We start from the raw sequence: 25,644 nt of genomic DNA on the forward strand, positions 1-25,644 counted from the left end.
AAGGTGTGTGTCCCACTACATATCAAGTAAAAAACATTTCAGAAAACCAGCAGTAAGATATGGTGGTGGTAGTGTGATGGTCTTGGGCTGTTTTTTTGCTTCAGGACCTGGAAGACTTGCTGTGATGGAATCATGAATTCTGCCAAAAATTTCTGAAGGAGAATGTCGGCCATCTATTGGTGACCTCAAACTGAAACTAACTTGGGTTCTGCAGCAGGACAATGACCCAAAACCCACCAGTGACACTGGGTGCGGTAATGTCGTTACTTTCGCTTTGGACACTTGATATTAAGCTTCCTAGCTACAACAGTAGTTCCCACTCACTGTGTCCGAACTGCTGTGTCATGGTGCGTCTCGCACAGGAAGTGGCACTTGAAGTATTTGTGCGGAATGATTAGTACTACAGTAAAAGTATTTTGCATGCCTATTTTTCCTAATTGTATTTTTGAATTGGCAAGACTACAAAACAAAATCAGATCGGAAGCCAAAAAATGTGAATCGGGACGTCCCGCCATGTAGGTTTGGATTTATTTCACCCATAAAAGTGTCATTTAAAAACTGCATTTTGTGTTCAGTTGTGTCGTCATTGACTAATATTTAATTGTGACAAACAGGCAAAAAACAAAACAAAACCAGGAAGGGGGCATCACTGTATAATAGCGCAGAAGCCTGGTAAGATAAAATGTCCTTTGTATGTTCCCTATGTATAACAGCACCGATAGAGCAGATTGATAATACCTCAGGATTGCTGTTGTGCATACTTGTCAAGCGTCCTCTCTTCTTTGCAAAGTTTAAATATTAATATTTGAATATAAACAACAGAACAAAAACAACACAAATGTCAATATCGATCCATGTTTCACTCCACCAATGTAATTTTGGTGAAAGTATATCTAAGCATTCACACACAATTTCTGCTGAAATTGATTTTTTTTAAATAAGAAAAGTTAAGGATGCTGCATTCATCGGCAAAGTGAAGGTTTCATGATGAGAACAGTCGCTTGTTTACACAAATATGCCAGAGATGCATTCTTGACAGCCCCTTTGTCAGGGTGAACTCATTACCTCTTTTTGTTGACACGCTAGTTGAGATAATAACAGACGTGACGATGCGGCGCTTTCAAAGTGAGAGTAAAAGACTTGTGGTGACAGACTTTCAAACACTATCGCTGCACCAACAGCAGCCCTGTCAATGTGATTGACAAATATAATTTTAGCCAACTTCTCCAAGCTCGAGAGTTCATATTTTAACTTGCACTGTTTTTAGAAACCATCAGTCATTCTTGAAGACAATGACTGGAACTCAGCCTTCAGCGGGGACTTCATCCACTTCTTAACACCACCGCTATCACGTCACAATGATGCAAAGCATCCACCTTCCATCCTTCAATACATCATCTCTAAACAAGCCCAAACCTCAACACAACATCATCTGGAGCTGCAGTGCACAAGCCTGGAGAAGTAACCTTAAATGTTTATTTATCGCTTTCATTTTCCATGTATGTACGATATATTTAGAACAGCAGTGATGGGTTTGACATACTAATTTTTTCTATGAGTTTTCAGACATGACAAGAAAAATAGAATCAATCAATATTCACATTCATTCATTCATTCATTTTCTACCGCTTATCCTCACAAGGGTCGCGGGGGGTGCTGGAGCCTATCCCAGCTGTCTTCGAGCGAGATGCGGGGTACACCCTGGACTGGTCGCCAGCCAATCACAGGGCACATATAGACAAACAACCATTCGCACTCACATTCATACCTATGGACAGTTTGGAGTCGCCAATTAACCTAGCATGTTTTTGGAATGTGGGAGGAAACCGGAGTCCCCGGAGAAAACCCACGCATGCACGGGGGAGAACATGCAAACTCCACACAGAGATGGCCGAGGGTGGAATTGAACCCTGGTCTCCTAGCTGCAAAATTCACATAGTCACAAAAAAAAAGCTTCTTCTGGCCTTCTCACACTTGGAATGCTTCACTACAGATGGTTGGAGAGACATCCCACAAAGCCAGATAACCGCTTTCCTGGCCTGAACAGAACCCCAGTGAGTGTGGAAACGCCTCAACCTCCAGTGGTGCGACCAGGTGGGACCACTGGTCTCTCGGCACGTATGCAAGGAATAATCAGGGTGGGCAACATGCTTTCAAGAACTAATGCTGTTTTGGGTATCTTTCTTAGTTTTAGTCTTTTGGATGCCACATTTCTGTATGACATAGTCATGGGATTCTCCTTAATACCCCCAAGCAGGGAATAATGTTGCTGGGTGCTGGCAGATCCAGCTATAGTGAAACACTAAGCTGTTTTTTTAGAGGGCTTTATAGGCATAACATGCATGTTATGTTAGCTGCCTGGTGCTAACTGTGTTTCTCTTTAGAAAGAACAGAAAAAGCAAAGACATATGTTCAAGTCTCACATAAGGTTTGCGGATAACACTGGCCACTTCAGAGACATGGCTTCTCCGAAATCCTCCTTTGTCAGAGTTCTTGCCTCAGCGACCGCCACAGACGCATACTGCTTGGCCTGCTGGTATCTGTCAGCTGTCCCCCAGGCCTACGGGCCAAGTAGGCCTGACGGGACTCCTTCTTCAGCTGGATACCATCCTCCACCAACAGGTTCTGGGATTACCGCCACGACAGGCACCGACCACCTTAGGTCCACAGCTCTGATCAGCCACCCCCTCGACAATGGAGGTACAGATCATGGCCCCCTCAGACTCAACGTCCGCCGCCTCCCTCGGAACATGGAGAGCTGAGACCCCTTCTGACAGAAGACTCTGACAGGCGTTCCCAGCAGACCCTCACAATGCACTTGGGCCTGCCAAGTCTGATCGGCATCCACCCTCACCACCATTGGTTGACAGCTCCGTCGCTAACTACAATGCCGTATGTGGGATTTCTTTTTGAAGATTTACACCATAGATGGTGAAGGTGCCCTTAACTTTCGCTTTAGCTCAATCGGCAGTGCCATGATTGCAATGTCGGCATACATTTAACCTCATTCAATGCACACATACAGTATGTACCATAACACATACACGTTCAATAGCACCTCGAGAGCATAAACGTTCTATACTAAGCAACAAAGGGGAATATTTCAGTCAAGATGACGCCAGATGACGAATTCATTGTTGACAAAAACAACACTGGCGGATGCATGAAGATGAGCAACACAACCCATTTCTTGCAGTCTTCAGGGAGCATCATCCAAGAAAAAAAACAAGCTATCAGGCGTGTGATTCCTGATAATTATGCCTCACATTCATTTTCCATTTTCCACTGGTTTGGCCTAGTTTGGATCTGGAGGAGTAGAATTCCTCTCAGTATGGTCATTTCCTCCAAGTATTTGTTTTCACAGGCAGGATCCTCTGGTGGCGCAGGGACGATAACGGAACAGATGAAGGAAAGCGATGGGCTGCCTTGTGCTTATACAAGACCCTGGTGATTGTTGTTATTGGCGGGCAGGTTGCCATCAATACACACACACACACACACACACACACGTTCAAACACTATCCACTCTGACCCACATAGGTGCTTTGAACCGCTGGCAGCCCCAACAAGATTATCTGGGCCCCCTTCCCAGGAAGACCACTGAGACGTGGGCGTGCTCTGATATATGTGTGTGTGTGTGTGTGCGCATGCACAAAACATATTTCAGTCAATCTCTGTGTGTGTTTATGCGTCGCTGCTGCAGCGTGTGACAGCGCGTTGGATGCTGTTGAAAGAGACGCAAGGTTTCGTCTCCAGGTGGTTCTGTTCTTCTGACTTCAGACGGCGTTTGAGGGCGCATGAAGGAGAAAACTGTGAAGTTATGCTCTCTGAAATTCCTCCAGCAAAGCGCCGTTCTGTTCCATTAATATTCTGCGTGACTATCTCTGCAATGTGCAGGGGTTAAATACAGTTAAAGTCCGTCGGATCAAGATGGAGATAGTGTGCTTAGGTCGTATCCATGTTAAGTCAGTCTTCCAACTGTAGTGACCTGTGTGCCCTCGCCTCCATCTTGATTATTTAACCCCCCTAGAATAATTAGCTGTGTGTTCCAGTTACTTCAAAAATTCTCCCTCTGAAATCTGGCCTATCAACTTAAAGGGCGCCGCGTTTTTTTCTTTGAAGGCTTCTGAAGCAAAAAAAAAAAACACTCTGATCTGACAACGAATGAAAAAGACCCCTGCAGTTGGCGATTACAAGAGAAAATATACTATTAAGAAAAAAAGTTTACACACACACTCATGGGAACATAAAGTTAAATTTGCTTGTGAAAACAAAGAGGTGGCACGGAACAATGACAATCTGGCCCCTCTGGTAATTTCCTGTCGGCGTTTATTAGTGTGATGTGGTCGTGACTGTTCTGCCGGGATCAATCAAACTCATGAGCAGATGGCGTCGTACTCCTCCAGTGGACCGGCGAGTGTCTGAGTTTTATTCCGAAGCGGTAATTGGCCTGCTGCGTCACGGACTGAAGCCCACGAACTGCCACCACCGCTGCGCGGCATCAAGACGTGTGCACCCTCTTCTGTGAAAGTCAAACCCCCGTTTCATCACAACTCTTACAAGTTAATAAACTATGGAATCTGCCTGTTTTACACACAAAAAAGACATTTTTAGTCTGCAGATAAGCAGGAAAAAAAGCATTTCTAATTTCGGCATGCTCATTAATCGTTCGTCATGACTGCAAATCTCCTCCCATGAGCTCGGCGCACAAAATCTGCTGCCTTCCAGGCGTCCACAAAAGAAAATCACACGGAGGATCTGACAGTCTGTGCTGTGTTTGCTAACAAGCTTTGCTTTTAGGTGAGCAAAGCCTGTGTGGATAAATGGAAGCGTGTGTGGGAGACTTTGCACACTGGAGAAAAGAAAAGCAGAGTAATTGCATGGTACGGTGTATACTGTGTGTGTGTGTGTGTGTGTTGGTCGTTGGGGGTGGGGGTGCAGAGATGCCCGGCACTTTGATGTAGGAGCTCCTAAATGAGGGCCACCAGAGGTCCAGACTAATAGGACTTCATGGGGAGATTAAAAGCCAAGACTGGCTGTTAGCGTCCTGTATGTGATAGAGCAACAACATAAGTTTTGGTGCGATTAAAGTTTTGTTTTAGAAGTCTGCAGCGAAATGAGAGATGTGGAGATATTAGTTATATTATATTATATTCATTGGGTGACCGTCTTGTTTTCTCAGCACGTCCTGTCCTGACTGACCATTAAATTGACCAAAAATTGAGCCAAAAATAACCAAGAAGTCAATCTTCTTGTTTTTTGAGTTTAAAGGGGACCTATTATGGCCTTTGTACTGAATTGTGGACTCCTATAGTGCAGCTACACACAACAGAAAGCTTTCTAGTACTTCCAGAATCTTCACAATTATCGCTTACCTGAGAATATCTGTTGATGGTTAAGATGCAATAACAATAACAAGCGGTAAAACATGACACGGTGTAATGTAAACACACGCAGCCACGCTAACATGCACTGCTAAACTAAGCTAACCCCGCTAGCTTCCATTCACACTCCATAAGAAGTGAGTTTCCCGACAACTAGCTAGTAGATTCCGTTAACACGGAAATCACATGGCCCGAATTATCTAGTTGTTGGGCTTTTGGTAATGCAAATATGTTCGCCCTACATTTTGGTATAAATCCTTTATTAAATAATCATAACAATAATTAGAACAATCATAAAAAGAGCATTTCTGTACAAAGACCCCTTTGAAACAACAACAACAACAACAGCAGCAGCAGTCCGAGCAGTGCAAGAGGGGTCTTGTTCTTTCGTGTTGTTTGGTCCTCCCAAGCCAAAGGGGGCGCTATTCCGGTCACTCTCATTGTCACATGACTGCCTGAAACTGGCCCAAAGGCAAGCTGGCTCACCGAGGCTCCAAGGCACTTGGAAGAGAGTCAGTGGGGTCCAGAAATGTGGGCCTCTGAGAGGGCGTGTGTGTGTGTGTTTGATGGGGGATGAAACGTTGAGTGTGTTTGTGTAAATTGCGGACTTAATCAACTTTAAACCTCAGGGATCTCAGTAGCAGCCTCGGTTTCAAGTGTTAAGTGTCTCTCGGTGGTCTGCACACATATACATGCCAATCACGGCGGTGTTGCTTTAGAATTAACATCAAAAAGAATTCAATCATTTCTCGCCGTCTCTTCGTCTGCTGTAAAAAGTGAGAGCTGAAAAAAAAAACAGTCGGCCATAACGGCCATGTGTTTGAGGTCGGTGCAATGCATGTTTATGCGTGCAGAATAGGTCCTTCTAATGATGGCTTCTCTGCTCCGAAGTGAGATGCTCTATCTTCTGGGTGTCTCCTCCTCAACGCTGCTTCAATGTTTTCAGTTTAAGGCTTGACGTGTGTCCTGTGGCGTGCAGTCGTTCCGCTGAGACGAGCCCTTTCTGGTGTCTCGTCTTTGGCACAGAGGGACAATGTCGCTCCAGAGAGAGGCGGCGTGTTCCGTCACTTACGGGCCTCTCTCTGGTTCTCTTTGTTTTCCTTTCCTCCGCAGTCGCCAATCCCTGCCCACAGCAGCAATCCATAGGTTGCACCCGCCAAAGCTCCTTGACCTTTCTACATTAAGTACAATGTAAACATGACCTTCTCTCCAAAGAACAATTTCCAATGACCATAAATCTCCCTGTTATTAAAAGAACGACTTAAAATGCCCCCCCTCCCACATCCACTTTCTCTACTATTTGCAGTCACACGCTGGCCACAGGCCAGAAGAGAAACATTAAAAAGAAAGCGAGTGCAGAAAGACAAAGTTGAGGGACGTCAGTGACTAAAAATACCACAGACACCAATGAAGAGGAAGGGCGAGCCCGATAAGAAGCCGAGTCCACAACGGAACAAAAACGGGCCAGACAGAGGAGCTAAGTTCTAGGCCAACACGTGTGATCCAAAAAAGATGCTCGCTAAGAAGCATGTCCCTAACCTACCACCTTTCCAACACAAATATGTGCACTTTGAAAACAAGACCTCTTACAAATCCATAACCCACTCGAAAAACAGTTCTCTTATAGCGGGGCAGGGATTTCAAGTTGATATGTGTAGATATTTATATGTCTGAGGCCTTGCAGTGGAGCAGTTCATCCGTTTTTCTCACATTGGTGCTTTCGCCACATACGTATTTGACTCCCCCGCCCCAACAGGAAGGCAGTGCTCACTTGAGCCAACCGATGCATGTGTCCATCTGTCTCCTTGAGGAAGTCAGCTGACACCAAGATGAACCAGGCAGAAATGAAGAAGATAGTGAGAGGTTTTCACAAAATGGACGCTGTCATTCACCCTCCCTCCCCCCCTGGCTTCACGCCTCGGTGCAGCACCGCTGCTGGTTCAGTTTGACTTTGTGCTTGAGGCCGTCGTACAGTTCAAAGTTGTAGTTCTCCAGCGTGGTGGACGAGCGCGAGGACAGGCCGCCGTAGGAGCAGGTGCAGTAGAGGAGGAGGCCGGCGCACACCGCCCCCAGCAGGACACCCAGGGAACTCATGACGATGATGGTGACCAGAATGGGGTCCAAGGCGTATAACCAGGAGTTGTCCTTGTCTGATACCAGCGTCACTGGAGGCTCTAATGATGGCGACGCTGTGTTCCACTCCGGAAACTGTAAACCTGGGCCAAGATGAGTGTGTGAATTGAAACAATCGCAAAACAAAAATGGCGATGTTTGTTGTTGTTGCTTACCTCCACCAAGGGGTTCTTTGCCACTGACAAGTCGTCCATCTCCAAACTGATGAGGTGTTTTAACTGTTCAAGAGAAGCACACGAAATGTTGCATTGACACCAATCCAGACACCACTTTCCTATAAACACACCCTACATGGAGTACTGAGTACTGACTTACACCCAGATGACAAATTGGGGCCTGAAGCGGAATTTTATGTGGAGCACCCCGCCCCTAATTGGAGCACCGCCTGGAATTCTGGGGCACTGGGCAGCTACGGTCACATCTCTAGACCTAACTGACCCATTCCAAGCTACTTTCATCTGATTTGACTTGGAGCTGAATTTAGTTCGACGTAAATACACGGCAAACTAATTGTTCAATACATTATTTTTAGTGCAAAATTCAATATTTTACAAAATTAAATAAAATTACAACTTTTCAGGGCTGGCGTCCAACCCCTAAAAGGCAGCAGCTGTACCATTACATAACCATGAACTGATCGTTTTTGACTATGCCTCTTGGCAGGGATGCACATTCGTTGTGCAAAATGGTGGTGCCCTACGTCTGGCAAATGCTTATACCCCCACTTGACCAATTAGTTGCTCCTAAATCTTCATGTCATCTTACAGCGCCAGTTCTTACATCCTCCCCGCCCCAAAATCATATTTAAAGTCTTCCCAGCTGAAGGGCAGATGCAATGTCATGGTGACCCCATACATTTGTCCATAGTGTGTAAACACTGTTGCACACCCCCAAAACAGGTGCAAACACGAGCGGCACATAGAATTGTATAAAAATATGACTTTATTAATTAGAGAAATATCATTATGGTACATTGCTGTCAAACACAGTCATCATGTAGCACAGTGACCTTATAAGACTTCATTCTCAGTGATTAAAGATGCAAACGCGTCATGAGATAATAAAGCCTCCTTTAAAAATCATCCAAACTATCACGTTTAAGAGCTGTGTATTAGGTAAGTGAAGACTTTTTGTGAAAGTGTGTGTTGTGCGCTCGCTGTGGTTGGCAAGCGTTCAGCAATGAGAGTAACTGCTTGGCAAGGCACACGTCTCAATCCGAAGGGCTGCTATGGCCAATGGCCTTTTTAGCACCGTTTCCAGGGCAACTCATCTTGGCAGGCTCCAGGAAGGTGGAGGTGCAGTGGATGGGAGGAAAAAAAAGTGCTTACCGCAGCCTTAATAAATGTTATCTGTCCATTAACTAATTAAAAAATATTGGAGGCTTGCAGCAGAACAGCGTCAACCCAGGTGTCCACTCCTTCCTCCGCGTGTTGATTTAAAAGCACAATATCAGTCAAAACCACTCTGGAAGGAAAACAAAGCGCCCCGCCAGTGAATGCGGCAACGTGCATCCTGCTGAGTGGCAAGCGAGAAGGTGACAATGCCAGATTTTTGCACACAATAGAAACCTTGTCTTGTTTTGTTGCCTGAGTGGTTGGTGGTGGATGCTGAGAGGGAAGTGTGTACTTTGGATTCTTTTGCTACTTTACTTAGCCATGGCTATTAGCCGTGCCGTAGTTCCGGCTTCATCTGCATTTACTGGTCAAATTGCTCTGATATGTGACAACTAGTATAACATCCTTGTTTACCAACCTGCCTATCTTAAGTATGCTTCATGTTGTTTTGGGCTTTGAGAATGGTCTCTCTTAACATATCACACCCAACATCAAATCTGGAAACACTTAGTATACACAACAAATACTCTGGTATCCCGTGAGGCTCATTCATTTGGCATACTCAAATGACAATATTCGACAAATTAGTTTGTTTGCCCGCATATCTTTATACCGACTTCAGTAACCAAACAAAGCTAACTAGTTAACCTCTCCAATTTAGTTATGCTGAACTTTAAAAAAAGAAGCAGGGCAAAGTAGGAAGTAAAATCGTACCACTTCCGCATGGAATGGGAGGAGAGTTTTTTTTCCTACTCTGTCATGTCAAACATTCCACAGCTGACTCCACGCAGTGTGAAAGTAATGAAATGTCTCATCAATGTAACAATGATTAATGGAGACCAGAATACCTTGTATACTTTGTCTTTCAATATTTTTGACGATTAACAGGCCGTAATCAACCACAAAATTAATTATTCATTTATTCATTTTTGAACGTGATTTGAATGAGGAGTCAATTTTCCAACCTCAATGTAGCGAGGGACGACTGTATATGCATTGTATGTATATGCAGTGTTTTGGGATGTTGTTTTCTATGGGAAGAATAGTTTTAGTTTTCGAACGATTCATTTTTAGACGGATCCTTTGCAGAGGATTAATAACCAAGGTACTACTTTACAACATGACTTTGGTCTAAGACTTGCGAGCAGCTGTTTTACATGGTACTGTTGGATTCATAGGTGCGAGCATCACGAAAGAGATGAAAGTAGTCAGCTCCGTCTATTTACAAGCCAGCACACATTCCTGGTGGAAACACCCACTTGGCTCCGAGTTCGGCGGCTTTCATCTGGGCGACTGAAGATGGGAGCTGAACAACGCGAGTGGGTGGTGCGAAACGTAAATGGGAGAGGGGCAAAATGCTTTATTACGACGGAGAATACGAGCAGGAAAAGTGAGTGCTGAAGACGTCTGCATCCATCACTGACTGACGCGTTATGAGGAGAGGACGAGTCCCTCCATCAAGCAATCTGGTTATCGCCACTTGTAACGCCAGACTTCAAGTGTGATTGATTTGCATTTCTTCATTTCTTATATGTGCACATGCTCGCTTGGAAAGGATAATTGAGCGCCTTCCCGCCCAACACCCCAACAGGCCACAGTCCAAGCAAAAGCAGTGTTCACTTCTACAGCCAGATTTCATCCTCCTGTCTCGGGGGTCTTGTTTTTGCTGGCGCTTTGGCAGCTCTTCCTGGCTAAACCTGGACCACCTGTCTGTGTGTGTGTGTGTGGTAGTGGTGGTGGGGGGTGTTAAGTTCCAGGAGCGCTGTCTGGGTTCTGAGGGACCGGAGAGCAGCCAATGAGGTCATAAATAAGCCAGTCCAACTTAAGTCCTTGCGTCATCGTGTGACATGTCAATATCAAACTCCTCAACGGAAAGAGGCAAACAAGCAACCAAAGCGACATCCAATTTTTTTGGCTGAGTCGGTAGAGTGGCTTGATACCACTGACATCACATGTAGGCATCCTCAGTCACTCTTTTCAGCAGAGGGTACGGTGTCGGTCCCGGCTGTCCAACCTCACTGTCAAGACTGGCTCCACCCCAGGGGCGGCCATACTGGAGGACCAGTTTGAGTACTGGAAGCATTGCGAAGAGCTGTGATAGGCCACTGACTGCTGGCTCTTCTTGGTGGCCAGGTGTCGTCTGCAGCAACAGAGAGCCCTGACCAAGATGGCCACCGCCAGGAGGAGGAGGGCGCCCCCGGCGGCCATAATGTAATACCAGTGGATGGGAAAGGGAGGAACGGGAATACCTCCCCCTGGTGGAGAGATACAGAATAATTGGCCAGCAGGAAAAGAGGAGTGGCGCTACATTTCATTTTCTATCCCTATTGGTCTTCAAAACACAAACAGGAGGCGTGCACTTGAGCATGCACAAGCATGCTGAGTGAAAGAAACAACAAAATATCCGAATGCATCCATGTGCTTAAATGCATCTTTGGGTTGGAGGACACGTTTTCACACCAAGATCAATGACAGGTTTGGAAACGGTCCAATCGTGACTCTCAATGACATGACTTGGTGTGAAAGGAAAGTTGAAATAATTAGTTGGAAAAGCACACACACACACACACACACACACTGAAGGAGCTTCTTCTTCGTGAGCATCTCCATGCAAGACTCACACATACATCACACAAGTGCAGCCCAAGTTTGACTGGATTTCCTATTGAACTGGCTTGTCTTGGCAGATTTCAAGCATAGCGTCCACGTCGCTTCTCCTTTCTTCTCATGCATCCCCCCTCCAGGCCAGTCCTCTCCTCCACAAAGCTGCCCCGAGATTCAACTCCCGTCCCCGCTTCTTGGTAAGAACCGACTAAGCACCTTCCAAGAAGTCTCTACTACCGCAGAAATCTACAATCCAGGGACGTTTGGGAAGAAATTAAGCTCACAAGCATGAGCCAGACCTGACTGTGAGAAATGAAAAGACCTGCGGAGCATCACGGTGAACTCGGAGGAGAGAAGCGGAGCTGATTTTTAATTACAGCGGGAAACGTTGCATGCCGCTTCTGTGCACATTCATTAGGAGAGTTGGTGAGCGGAGGGACACCGGTGCTTGCTGTGTGCGTACGTGAAGGAAATAGAAGGCGTAGAATAGCCTTCATATTTGCAGGAAAACAGCCAAGCTCTTATCTTATTGGAGGACATTATGAGATGCCAGAGCACAAACATCAATCTCACAGAGTCCCGCAGGATGTTCTAAATATTTTTCATGAGGCAGACAGTTATTTAAAAGCCTTCAGGCTGTGTGAGTGAGCCTGAAAGTGAGAATATGAAGGAGCTCTTTTCTCATATCTGACTGTGTGAGGTTTCACTCCTTTCACGCAACATTTGCTCTTTTGCAAACAGTCCTCTGTTTGCACAGCGACAATAATCCATTTTCCATCTAGCTAACATAATCTGCCATTCATTAGCGCTGTGTTTTGGATTTGTTGGGGTGATATGGACACTCCTGCAGGGCAAGTCGGCCACGGGATAGTTTGCGGTGGCTGAGACGTTTTGGTGCCGCCAAGCAAAAACCCCCACAGCCTGGTGCATACCAACAAGCAGGAGCAGCAAGACCAGTGAGGAAGTGACATCATGACATCATACACTCACCTGTCATATCTGGAGAGAAGGCGTTGATGGGTTCTGCGAGGACATTCAGAGTCCGCAGCAACGAGGAGGAGGAGCAAGAGAGAGAATTGTTAGATAACTTTACACACCACAGAAAAGTCAGCCAAATGTCACATAAATGTCACAAGACTATCAAACTCCTCCTGAGGAAATTTTCACGTAATTCCTTCGACAGTATTGTGGCATTTACTTGGCTCTGTTGTGAGAAAGCAATTTGTCTAAGCGGGAATTAGCAGCGAGTCTGCATGCACGTCATGTTGTTTATCCGAGTCCAGTTCAACTGCGAAGGGGTTGTTTGGGCAGAACCTTCACTTTGACTGCATGGAATGCAAACACAAAGATGCGGCACGTGTATGTACGAGAGATATTCATGGGAACTGGCGGCGTTTGGCAGGAACGTACTGTGAAAAATTCCACCGTGTTGGGTGATAAGCAGAACCCCAGCATGCTGTGGGAGCTCAGCTTGGCTGTCATCTTTGCCTTCATAACTGCTGAGCTGTTAGACTCTCTCAAGACGTACAACACACACACACACACACAAGATCCCGCCTCCCCCTCCTCTGCTGTGGTCCGGCGTAAGGCAGAAACGATGACTACAGGTTTCTAGCACCGCACCTCCAGCTTGGTCTCTGATCTGCTTAAGACCCTCTCAAAAGCCAGACTCTGGCCAGATTAAGGAGGCTGTGCCGGCTCTCGGCTCGCGCCAGCCGCTCCGAAATTTACTTTGGAAACAGCCTGTCGAGTAATTCCCTTTGACAGCCCGGGAAAAGCTCTGTTTACAAATACGACCGGCTTGCGCGCACAAGAGATGGAGGGAGGAGAGAAAGAAGAATAGAAATCTAATGAAACATAGATTAGCATCGCGGGGGCCCACAGGGCGTTTATGGCCTACTTTTCCTATTCTTCTTTCTTTTTTGTGTGGAGGAGTTTAGAATGCCCCGCCTTCGCTGGCTTTGTGGCTTTCATCTATGTACCGGGTGGGTGTCTTGGAACGAAGCGCGGTGGGGGTGTTTATACTTGATGTGCATTACCGATGCCGTTAAGAGGTCTAAGTAGCGAAGAAGAGGATGACGGTTGTGACAGCAAACGGCGCATGACGGCTGCGGTTTGTGCCACTTACGTGTACACTCCTCCAGCGGCGTCCCGGGGCTCATGTGGATGTTGTCGATCCAGACGTGTCCTCTGGTGCCATGCATGAAGAAGCCCTCCATCACAACCTAAGCAGCAGAGGAGGAGGGAGGGAGGGAGACCAGATGAAAACTTAGTTGAGTACTTGCCATTTCAAAGCTACAACTCATCCCCGCAATCATCTTTCTCCTCGCTTGCAAGCGACTTACTATTTTATGAGAACATCAGTGTGATGGCATCTAAAAAATGCATCTCTAAACAATCATGCAACATCGTTTCGAGTCCCATCTAGCGAGGTTTTCCAGAGGTTCATCTCTACCTGGTATTCTTTAGGTGAGCGAGGTAGAATGGTGCGGCCCTCCTTCCACACTGGGCCTTGGTCATCTTTCAGGGTCCACAGAAGGGTCTCCTCATTGTGGGCGTCCCGTAGCAGGACCCTCAGGTGACCCTGAGCCTCCCCCCATATTTGGTAGGAAAAGAGGAGGCACACGGGCCCGGTGTCGGCCGCCACCGTGGGGCTGAGGAGGCGGGCTAGCTGCTGCTCCGTCTTCGGGCTGGCCTCGATGTATAGATGACTGTTGAGCTCTGCAGAAGAGGGAGATTATTTTGATGATTTATGATTCTAATATTAACTCTGTATGCAAAATGCATGAGCGGAAGACATGGTGGCGAACGCCCGACAAAGTCAATTACAGGGAATCAAGCTGAAAGGCTGCCGTAAAATGTAACAAAGCTGTTTCAATTAAGTCCGTGTTCCCACAGGTGACTTTTGTTGCTACTCAGAAATGAAACTGACTTTTCATTTTTATTCATTCAAGTCCCAGGGCGCCATGAAAAGTAGGCACAAGTGTGTGGCACAAACTGTCGAGATATGAAATTATTATCATAATCAAAGAGAGGCCCGGCAATACTTTTCACACGATCACCGACAAGCGCAACAAAGGACACTAATCATTAGTCACAAACAGGAACAAGAACAGGAACCCTCCAAACAATAGACATGTAAATAATAGCTCCATTCTCACACAGCACAACCATCCAAAGACCCCCGGGGGCAATCAGTCTTCATCGGCGAGCAGTTTGATGACTTCAACTATGGAAAAGTCCGGCACATTGTGAGGCCCCATATTTTTTCACTCACTTCCAAGGGTTCTTCGCTGGCACGTTGAAAGGGAGATTAGTGAGCCTGCTGTACACGGCTAGTTTGCTAAGTGGGGTTGTGGGAGTAATTCTCTAAATGAATACACGGTTATCACGAATCAAAGTGTGAAGATGTATGCAGTATGTGTGTGTGTGTGGGGGGGGGGAGGTACAGATATTAAGTCTGCATTTAAAGACTTAATTTATCTTGCGCATCCATCTATGGATGTTTTCAAACGAGTAAAGATATCATCGCCAAGACAGCAAGCACAGCAGTTATACGATGATCCTTTTTCGTCATTAATCTGTTCCAAAAGGTCAGACAGAACATATTTTTCCCATAAGAAATCATGCAAATCCGTTTAATCTGTTCCAGGCACCCAAAATATTAACACAAACGCATTTTTAGAGAATAATTATAGTTTTACATGCAGGAAACACAAGGAAGTAGAGTACATATAAAGTTAACGTCACAAGTGTCGTCATGGGGAACGTGAGATGGAAGCGCTAACGACGCTAACCTGTCTGCAGCGAGACGACTGTTTGAGTTCATACACGGTATAGTTAAACTTTATTTATTAATTTATTATCAACTTATATAGCCAATAGATTAGAAAGTGGGGTTTGTTAGTAGTCGGTGGCCACTCACAGTGGATTGGGCGTGCCCGGAGGTGGGTTGTGGGTGGAAATACAGCTGGAATAGGTGCAGATTCTGGAAGATCTTGAAAGTGTTTATTGTGTGTAGCTGCTCTGTAGGCCACAACTCAATACAAAGCGTGGAAAAATGAGCATAATAGTTCCCCTTTAACAATAACAGTATAAAAGAGGTCTTATAAGAGGGGTCTTTTGGCTATCCAAAAGTGCGACGTCATCCTATGAAAACCAAACTACATTTGTCATAGCACAGAATGAATAGCACAACACGTTCTCATCCCCGAGAAGAAGTAGGACAATTCAAGCATGCACACGTGTGTGTGTGTTTTCCCAGCAACAACGTCTTCTCTCTAAAGGCAACATCTGTTTTGCATTACCGCCAGAATGAAAGTGGATGTTTTCAACGAGACTCAGCTCAGGGTCTTGAGCAACTGGACTGATAACCTTTTCACTGTGTGCGCATTTTTTTCTTCTTCTGCAGACAAGCCAGGCAGTATCTGGAGGGGGGGGGACACCATCACAGCTAACCCCCCCCCCAGACTTGCGTGTGTGTGTGCATCTTCTTGCCCCACAACTACTTTTAGGTGAGGAGAGGTGAGAGGAACACGATCCCGAAGATGATTTGACAGCAGTGAAATAACGATCCCGCTCTGGCTCGAATTTCTGACCTTTGTCACCTGCAGGAAATCAAAGGCGGCCGTGGTTCTTGTGTTTGGGCTGGAAATGATTGCATGACAGCCCCGACCGGACTAATCCGAACAGAACGTTCGCAAGCGACGGCAATGAAAGACACTCCTTTGAAGTTCCTTGTCAAAGAGGTGCGGTGCTCAATAGGTCACGCTGGAAGAAAACGTCACTCCGCTGCTTTGAGATGAGGTGAACACGATCCAGGTGATATCACACCATTGACGAGAAAAGATGTTTAATTCTCCCCAGATGGAGAGAAGATGAATCTTTCATGAAGAGAATGAATTTTAAAACAAGGTTGGTCCAAGCATCCCGAGGCTCCGTATAAAAAGCAATGCTTTAGAGAAAGAAGAAAAAACAGCTTCCACCCAGAAGGACTCGTCTTCCGCAGCGTTTAATATCAAGCCAAAAGCGGCACTTTTGATCTTCTCATATGTAGAAAAGAGAGGGAATCATTTCTTCATACATGTCTAAGTGGTTGGAAGTGTACACAGCATCACTCTGCCCGAGGTAGCACCGCTCTCCTTTGGAATGTTCTCTCCTGCGGGGGCTTAACCCCTTGTAACGGCTGCAGCCTCACATATGTATGTGTGTCCAAGTGAGACCGCAACTGAAGGAATTATCTTGTGCACGTTGTGCAAGGCATCCAGGAGTGAGACTCCATTTAATTGTATGAAACCCTATCACGTCTAGACTCAGTGAGAGTGATAAACTAGACTTTAATGCATTGCTGCTTGTGCAATCTTCTGTGGCCAAATAGGATTTTCCCTGCAGTTGCACGTATAAAAGCTCTGCAGTAAACAGAAACACAGGACAGGCCAACAGTTGTCGGCTCTCATTGTGAGCTGCTGGACCACATCGTGTTCTTGTAGACTGACAGTGAAAAACCATCAGCTCCTTGACAGCCGCGCGGGCATCGGTGCTGATTTATGATGACACTCACCGTGGCTGTGCAAGGACCAGAGGAGGGGGGCGCTCGGGTCGTGTGTCCACCCACATAGACCGTGCTCAAAGTCACACACGCCGTCAGCTGGCGGAGAGGTGGCGACTGTGGAGCAGAGAGGTGAGCAACAAGCAGTGAGTCATACAGCTTTTTTTTCAAACCCAGTTTGCTGGTCTTACCTGTGGATGCGGGGAAAGTGGTGGTCTGGGCTCCTGCAGGATATGTAGGCGTGGCTGTGTCTGCCGGCGTTGTGATTTCTGCAAGGATAAGCACAGCTCAGGTCACTAATGCTGGTACTGAACCATCCTCAGATGCATCCTCACACATCGTGACAATTTTGGACAATCAGTACTTAGGAGCTTACGGACAAGAACCACCAGGTTCAGGAACAGCTTTTTCCCAACAGCTGTCTCCTTGTTGAACTCTGCCCCCCATTGCCCACCCCTTCCACTACTTACATCCCCCCGCTGACCTATGCCCCCCCCCATCCCAATTCATTGCACTATTGTACATTTTACCGTTATACGTATGTTGTTGCATTCATAGATCATACTGTTTATAATTTATATAATCTGCAATAGCCATACTCTAGTCACTTCATTGCAATACTGTACATATTACTGTTATTATATATTGTCACATCCATACTGTACATACTGTTTATAATCTGTATAATCTGCAATAGCCATATTATAGTCATTTATATCCCTGTACATATCCTCACTGTATTATAGTCATAGCCTGTTATAGTTTGTAGATCTGTCCATTTTTTCCACATTTACTTACTACTAAGATACTTATAAAATTGCACTTCTGGTTGGATGCTAACTGCATTTTGTTGCCCTGTACCAGTGACATGAGCAATAACAATAAAGTTGAATCTAATCTAATCTAATCTAATCTTTTTTGCCAAGTGCCAAATGGCTTGTAACCAACTAAAGATCTCCAACCACCATGCTTAAAGTGTACTCATTCACGTCTTAGGGCTAGTTTCTTTAACCCACACCCAAAACCAAAGCGAGAAATACAATTGAGGGTATTACAATGGGATATGTGTCAGATTATTTCTTGGCTGTCAGCGGTCCCTTCCTGGTTTCTGTGTTGGTTGCCTGGCAACTAGTCCTGGCAAAGCACTCGTGTGGCACAAATAACATGCACTTTTTTTGGGTGGTGGTTTTCATTATAATGTATAGCAGGGAGCAGCAATTTTCCACATGCTTTCCCCTGCAGATCATCTCCTTTGAGAGGATGTTTCAAACTATAAACTGAAGTTTAGAGGGATTCTTCTCATCCCATGGCGCTGAATTTAAATGTAACTCATTATGTCAGAGGCAGGCATCGGTACCCCCGGAACACCTAAGGGCGCCGTGTTGTGTTTAACTGTAGACTCACATGCGCACACGGCCAAACAGAAAGACACACACACGATGTCTGGTGCCTGTGTGATGGATGAATGAGTAAAACAAACTCCCCTTGACCTTGGACAGGATGATCGCACTCTGGGACTGCTCACTCGCTGTCAGAGACGCTTGTGCATGTACACATACAGTGGATCCCTGCACATTTGTGATCCAGTATCGATTTACCAATATGTTTATTGCTGTGGTTGTACTCAGTTACATGCATTGGTACCTAATGTTGTTGCCAATTAGTGGCCTCCTACCGACATCCTTTAATGACCATTACAGACACCGAGCGTAACAAACGCCGCGTGACACACAATTGGTCTACTTAAAAGAACTTCCCGTGGAATGGAGCGTGACCGCTTCCCAGCTGCAGGAATGGCTGACATGAAAGCGTCGCCGCAGCTGGCGAGGGTTCCTGACATTAACGCTGCATTAATGTCCCGTCCTTTACGCCAGTCATTAACCACCTAACGAGAGTCTTATCGGCGAGCATGCCGAGAAGGTAAGGCAGGAAGCATTCAAAAGCAACAGCGTCGTTCTGCCTCACATTTTGAGTGTTTGCTGTTTTTAATCCTGTGTAACTATTGGAATAAATCAAATCATTACCCGCTCTCTGGCACAAACACACACACACACACATTCCCATGTGTGCATCTAAACACACAATCCAGTCTATTAAGATTCTCGCCAGCTCCTGAGAGCTCAGTGCTTTCAAAGGTCACAGTGTAAATGTGTTGACCTTTCCAGGGTGTGACAGGAGTGTCATGGGCAATGGGAATGAGACCGACTCGTGTGATTGTGTGCATGTGGATGTTTACGTGCAAACCCGCAGAACACGCATTAAGGTACGTGACCCGCCTACCTTGCCCTGAGCCCTCCTCGTTGATGCGAACAAGGGCTATGTCACATCACAAGCTGTACGTGGGCTTCTGCAGTGCAGAGAAAGTCCTTCTGCAGTCAAGTGTTGTCTTACATAATGTGTCTGATGATGCGAGCCATTATCATGCAAGGGATGAGACACTCGGGCTTAGAGGCGGACTGAGGGTAGACCGTTGGTGCACACAAATAATCAATTGGTGCACATACAGTATACACCTACACTGATGTATTTGTTGTCAGTTTTATAAGAACAGTGAAGGACTGGAATTAGTTTATCACAGTTAATCATTCCAGACCCAAACATGATAAGTCGGATTCCTTGACCGGAGCAGGAGGGGATAGACAAGAAGAAAAAAGGAGTGCAGGGAAAAGAGGTGGTACAAAACGAACAACAGGTATAAGGTATCGGATCAGATTTATACCAAAAGTGAACTTACATCACACGCTAGGAACGGAACTCATACGGAACTCTAGGAACACCTGTACTGATTAAACACTTCTCCCGTGCCCATAAACGTTTTGTGGGGGAAAGATTGTCCATTTCATTTGACAAGCGTCACCATAAAACACACCAGTACAAAGCCCAGGATGTCTTCTCCACAAGCACAACAGTTTTTAATGCTTGCAGAGTGTTCTGCATTAGTAATTAGTGAACAGCTTGCCATTACAGAAGACCAAAATGTGTCTCATGATGTTAATTCACAGGCCCGTACTGTATGTGCGTCCTTTCCTCAGACTCAAGCATCCTCATGCATTTTAAGCACAATTGCAAAAGCAGTGACGCGTGTGTGTGTGCGTGAGTGAGATGTATCGGCGATGAGAGGGGAAGAAGAAGAATAACATTCATGAACCCACGCATGGGACCTCGGGGGAGAAAGAAGTGCAAACCATGTGTTGGGATAGTGAGAAGGATCTTATTCTACTCCAGCCTCACAGGATCCACCTTCCCAATGCACCAGGCGTTAGAGGCTCCAGGTCAAAAAATATGAAACAAAGCGAAACTTAAGAAGGCATAACAGAGGACAGAGGTGAAGGATATGGATGAGGGGAAGTGGAGGATTTACAGGCTGTCAGCAGCCATCCAGTGTTCCCGCTGATTTTGGAACGTGCAACCCTTGACATTAGATGTCTGTGACACATTTCTCCACCAAAATGCGAAAGTGATCTGTGCTAAAAACCCCACGAGTCGCGTAATCAACCCCAAATACAAAAAAATAAACCACATTTGTGTAAAATGTATGTATGAGCGTATGTCTCTCAGCGCTGTGCTTGATGTGAGTCCTGAACGTTTATGACATGTTTGCCGGCGTTATGCTGCATCAGTCATCCTGCTCAGGCTCCAAGGGAGTGGTGAACAGTGAAAGTCCACATGTGTGCTTGTGCTATGAGATGTATGAGCATGTATCTGGGTGTGCATGTGTGTACCGTTGTGTGTGTGCCACACACATCTGGAAAACAGACCCCGTTGAAAGTTCTACTTGGGAATGCATTCCTGTAAACCAAACCCTGTCCACTCCCCTCCTGGTGATAACACGTGTTTCTAGAAGCTTGCAACTCCGTTTTGCTCTCCAGGTGAAACAATTGAAAAAGAAACGCTGCTGAAGTCCCACATCCCAAGTGTGACATTTACATTGATAGCTAATGTAAAATTGAACTGTGTAAGCATATTTTGCCAACAAAGCTTATTCCGATCTGTACAACAATTCCCCTACCTGGAAGGTCACAGCCAAGAATCTCCACTCTCATCCCAATCCCTGCTGGAGACCAGCGTTCGGGGTACAATCTGACGTACTGGGCCACCGTCTCCTCAAAGTGCCGCAGCTCTGGTGTGTCATAGTGTGTGTTCCCCTCGAAAATCTGCACAAACACACAATGTAATGTAGAGGAAGAACATATATCTGAAAAAGAGGAGCATCGCTCCTGCTGCTGTCCTCTTGGGCACCCACCTTGGGCAGGCTGGTCTTTCGGTCCATGATGAAATTCCACTCCTTTCCATTCAGGCTGTAAGCAACCTTGTACTTCCTGACGAAAGCCCGGTTCTCCGTAGTTCCTCCACTTCCTGCATCTCCCCCTCTCGCTCCCTGGGTGATGACTCCACGCACTGTTTTGGGCACACCCAGGTCCACCTGGAAGCATTTGAGGATGAAAGAAAAAAAATTGCTTTCATGGTCCTCTAGCATCTTGTATAATTACCTCTGCAGGGGAGATTATGCTTTAAAGTTTGTTTATTTGCGAGGAAGGATGAGGAGCAAAAACTTCATAACCAATTCCTTTATGGAGGGATTAGATATGGACCAATGAAGAACCCATTAAATTTGGGTGCAGAGTGGATTTGTTGTAACATATCACAGCATTTTTATATTAGTTTATATTTATTACAATGCATGAACGTTGGGAACAGAATTCAGACACATGAGATGGCTCGTGCAAGTAAAAAAAAAACTCTATTTGGGAGTAGGGGTAGTTGTCAATTTGGGGGCACGGCTGCCCCTGGCCAAACTGGGACCCTGTGCAGAATTTTGAAGACATTTCTGTCCCCCAGTGGGGGCATGACAGAAAATAATTGAAACCACTGAGTTAGATGCATGTATTGGAGTAATGCAAATACAGTTGTCTCTTGCTACATTGTACATCGTAATGTCCAAAAGTAAAAAAATATCTTGAAATATGTAGTATTCGGGTCACTAGGCATCAGTAATGACACAAAACAGTGATGAAACATCACATTACCTTAACACTGCATGTGGTCAGCCATTGCATGTCCATCATGATAGAGCTCTCCTCCCATTCCGTGTGGAAGTGGTAGGTTTTTACATCAGTTTGAAACTGTTTCTTAAGTTTAAAATAATAAATACATTGGTAGCTAACTAGTTAGCTCGCTAGTATGCTAAGCTTAAGTCATGGCCGTTTCTTTGTCCCTGCAGTGATCCTGTAGCCGGCGCATGAACAATGTGGTGTAAACAAAGAATAATAGGATTGTAAAGGTGACTATTCATTCATTCATTCATTTTCTACCGCTTTTTCCTCACAAGGGTCGCGGGGGTGCTGGAGCCTATCCCAGCTGTCTTTGGGCGAGAGGCGGGGTACACCCTGGACTGGTCGCCAGCCAATCACAGGGCACATATAGACATACAACCATTCACACTCACATTCATACCTATGGACAATTTGGAGTGGCCAATTAACCTAGCATGTTTTTGGAATGTGGGAGGAAACCGGAGGACCCGGAGAAAACCCACGCATGCACGGGGAGAACATGCAAACTCCACACAGAGATGGCCGAGGGTGGAATTGAACCCTGGGTAAAGGTGACTATAAGGATGTTATTTCATGTCTTAAACGAATGTGTCTGGAGAGGTGTTCAGGGCACGTCCAACCAGTAGAAGGTCTTGGGTAAGACCCAGGACACGTTAGAGAGCCTATGTGTCTCAACTGGCCTGGGAATACCTCAGGAGCCGTCGGATCAAACATCTAAACTCATCTCAATTCATATCTTACAGTACCTGAAGCCACTCCTCTCCAGCGAGGGGCTGCGCAGGGGAGGGAAACCAGCCGGAGCGACTGGCCACCAAGCGGGCCGCGGCGGGGTTCCACACCATGTCCCTGCTGGATGAGGCAGAGATCTGCGCGTCAGGCAGCAGGCCAGACAGCAGGCCCTGCAGGTTGGAGCACGGAGCATCTGTGGTGGGAGAGCAAAAGGCCAAAAATTACTTTCACCTTCACGTCAGGAGGGCGGCCGGACATGTTTGAGCCATGACCTGACACATATTCTCACGTTGTTACACATATTCCCACCTGGGAGCTGTTGAGCTCCCCACAGGACGACTCTACTGGCCACTAAGCAATAGGAGATAAGAGGAGCAGAAGCGCCAGCTGACAGTAAGAGCGGGAAAGCTCTGTGTCTACTCTTTATGTTTAAAATGCAATTAGCGTTTATTAGTGGGATGAGTACATGTTTGCTCTGCTGCATTGGCTTACTTTGCATTTTACACCTCGTGGTATTTTAAATGTCTTATTCAGGATGGCATCAATCATCTCTTTTACACAACCACACACACACACACACACGGGAACAAAACTCATTCAGTTGTTGGCAGGCAAGTGCCACAAGAGGGAGAAATAAGGATTAATGGGATAAGAAAGATATAATTTGGGGCGTTAAGAAGTAGAACACAGAGAGTGTGCGTATGTCTGAGTGTGTCTGTGTGTGGTGGGGGAAGCCGGGATGTGGGGATGAGACTCCAGCAGCGACAAGCGGCGGGAGAGAGGGAAGGCTATGGGAGGAAGAGGATGAAAAACACAGGAAGCCAGAAAGGGCAAAAGGAAGTGAGATGTTAGCGGTGCTGACGGTTTAAGAGAGCACAGATCAAAGTTTCATGACGTTATGTCACTGCAAAAGAAGAAGAAATGAATAATGCATAAAAGGCACAGGAAGTTTATTCGTGTGTGTGTGTGTGTGTGGGTGGTGTCTGTGTGCATTTCAAAGGGTGAGCATACGTTTGAGGCTGCCTGCTATATTTGGAAAGCCTGCTGCGCGTGGATGTACCTGTGCTGTGAGAGCTAATAGTTATTTCACTCGCAGCGCTTAAGGCTGAAGTGGATCACAGTTTGCCTTGTACGGACGCAGAGGCGGCCATGAAAGATTGATGGCTACTCATTTCCAGATCGAGTAGCGCTCACGGTGGATGGAGGACACATCAAAAACGTATCTACAACCGCGAGAGGGAAAACGAGTGCCGTCTGGAGAAAGAGCGCGTGAGCTCAGAGAGAATGTGAGAAAGGCAAATGACACAAGTGAAGTCTCTGGATGGAAGGATAAAAAATAAAACAACTTCCCTTTCATTAGCCTGAGGCGCACTATGTTTAAAATATGGCACGGGAGTGTGAGACAACCTAAATGTGTGCGAGTGTTTCTACTTTTCATGGTTCAGGGAATTCTTTTCTTTGGATGTTTAAGTTGAGCTTATATTTAGCTACCTCTTTTTTCAACCACACCAACATATCCACATTTGGGCTCATACTGGAAATACCATTAAAAATGACAATTATTCCGAGCATTTTTAGGTTACCATTACATAGTCGTCCCTCGCTACATCACGGTTTGCACTTTTTTCAAAAGTAAATGAATGAATAAATGGTTGAATGTGACCTATTATTTGTCAAATATTAGTAAACTTCTTTTCTTGGCGCATTGATACACATACTTATACTAGTAATTCAGGTTACTTAACTTCAGGTTAAAAATGCTAGCAAAAGGCTAGCGAAATTGAGAGTTAGGTATCCACAAGTGCTTAGCGAGGCGTCATATTAATCCACGCGATAAAATTTTTTTTCATGTTAGCTGCTACAATAATAATATCGCTGTAGCTTGGTTAATATGCAAGTCCGTTTTTTTATAGGTTTTGTAGGTATTTCCCAATGACGTTTGTTGTTAGCTAGCTCATATTAACTAGTTTTCTTGTGCTAGAATGCACAGAAAAAGGAACAAAATATGTGTTGATGTTTCATACCAGGATTGCGAATGATGGTCGGGGGAAGTGACAAGTATGAGGTCACCTCGCTAGGGTTGACTGTGCATGACTGCTAGCAGCAGGTTAGCAGTGTAGAGAGCGGCTGTCTGAATGTTCACTGCATGTGTTCTGCTTCTGCTTGGGAACTCATTCAATCCCAGCCATTTCTCAAAAGCCACCCTCTCTTGGTACCTGACATTTTTCATGATTTTGACACAGAATATTGTGTTCTTGGACCATATAAACCAGGGGTCTCACACTCAATTTACCTGGGGGCCACTGGAGCTAGGGTCTGGGCAAGGCTGGGCCGCATCAGGTCCTCCCCCCCAAAAAACGCATTTATTAAAAACGGAAAAATATACAAACTTTTTCAGTGCTCTGGTTCCGATTTTCTACAATAAAAGCTCTGATAAAACATTTGACTGTTCTCAAATATCTTAATTTTTATTCACAAAATAAGATGAAAAATAAATAAACAAATCAATAATAAAGAAAATCAATCAATCAGTAATAAATAAATATAATAATAATAATAATAAAACGGCAAATAATAAAAACTTAAGAAACCACATATAGTTAGTGGGTAGACAAATTATTTTTTTCAGATTAAAATGAACAAAGCATTATTAGAGCCCTGTAGACATGACAAAACACGACTATAGTCACATTTATACTCTTTTTATTTACAACATATTGCGCAACTGCAGGGTCTTGAGACACATGCTAACTCGCAAACTAGAGAGCTAGCGACCTAAACGGTAGCCTTCAAGTTATTTCCTTTAAACTTAAATAGCCAAAAACTTGCCACTTCCACACGGATAGGGAGGATAACTA

The 25,644-nt window shown here is 45.5% G+C and overlaps 1 protein-coding gene across 2 annotated transcripts in view; it reads right to left on the reverse strand.

The window, feature by feature from the left end:
• Window positions 1-5,617: 5,617 nt before the first annotated feature.
• The window catches only part of nrp2a (neuropilin 2a), a 53,246-nt gene continuing 33,219 nt past the window's right edge, over window positions 5,618-25,644 (reverse strand). Inside the window, exons 9-18 of one of the 2 annotated variants that reach the window (XM_058051073.1) lie at window positions 22,804-22,979; window positions 21,247-21,426; window positions 21,013-21,157; window positions 17,195-17,272; window positions 17,016-17,120; window positions 13,911-14,176; window positions 13,584-13,680; window positions 12,446-12,478; window positions 7,673-7,735; window positions 5,618-7,600 (exon numbers count right to left, since the gene is read on the reverse strand). In XM_058051073.1, coding sequence (XP_057907056.1) covers window positions 7,296-7,600; window positions 7,673-7,735; window positions 12,446-12,478; window positions 13,584-13,680; window positions 13,911-14,176; window positions 17,016-17,120; window positions 17,195-17,272; window positions 21,013-21,157; window positions 21,247-21,426; window positions 22,804-22,979 — 1,448 coding nt within the window. In that variant the 3' untranslated portion in view covers window positions 5,618-7,295. The other variant, XM_058051074.1, reaches the window with a different exon arrangement.

This window comes from Doryrhamphus excisus, chromosome 16 (genome assembly GCF_030265055.1).
Source record: "Doryrhamphus excisus isolate RoL2022-K1 chromosome 16, RoL_Dexc_1.0, whole genome shotgun sequence".
In the NCBI taxonomy this organism is placed as follows: domain Eukaryota; kingdom Metazoa; phylum Chordata; class Actinopteri; order Syngnathiformes; family Syngnathidae; genus Doryrhamphus; species Doryrhamphus excisus.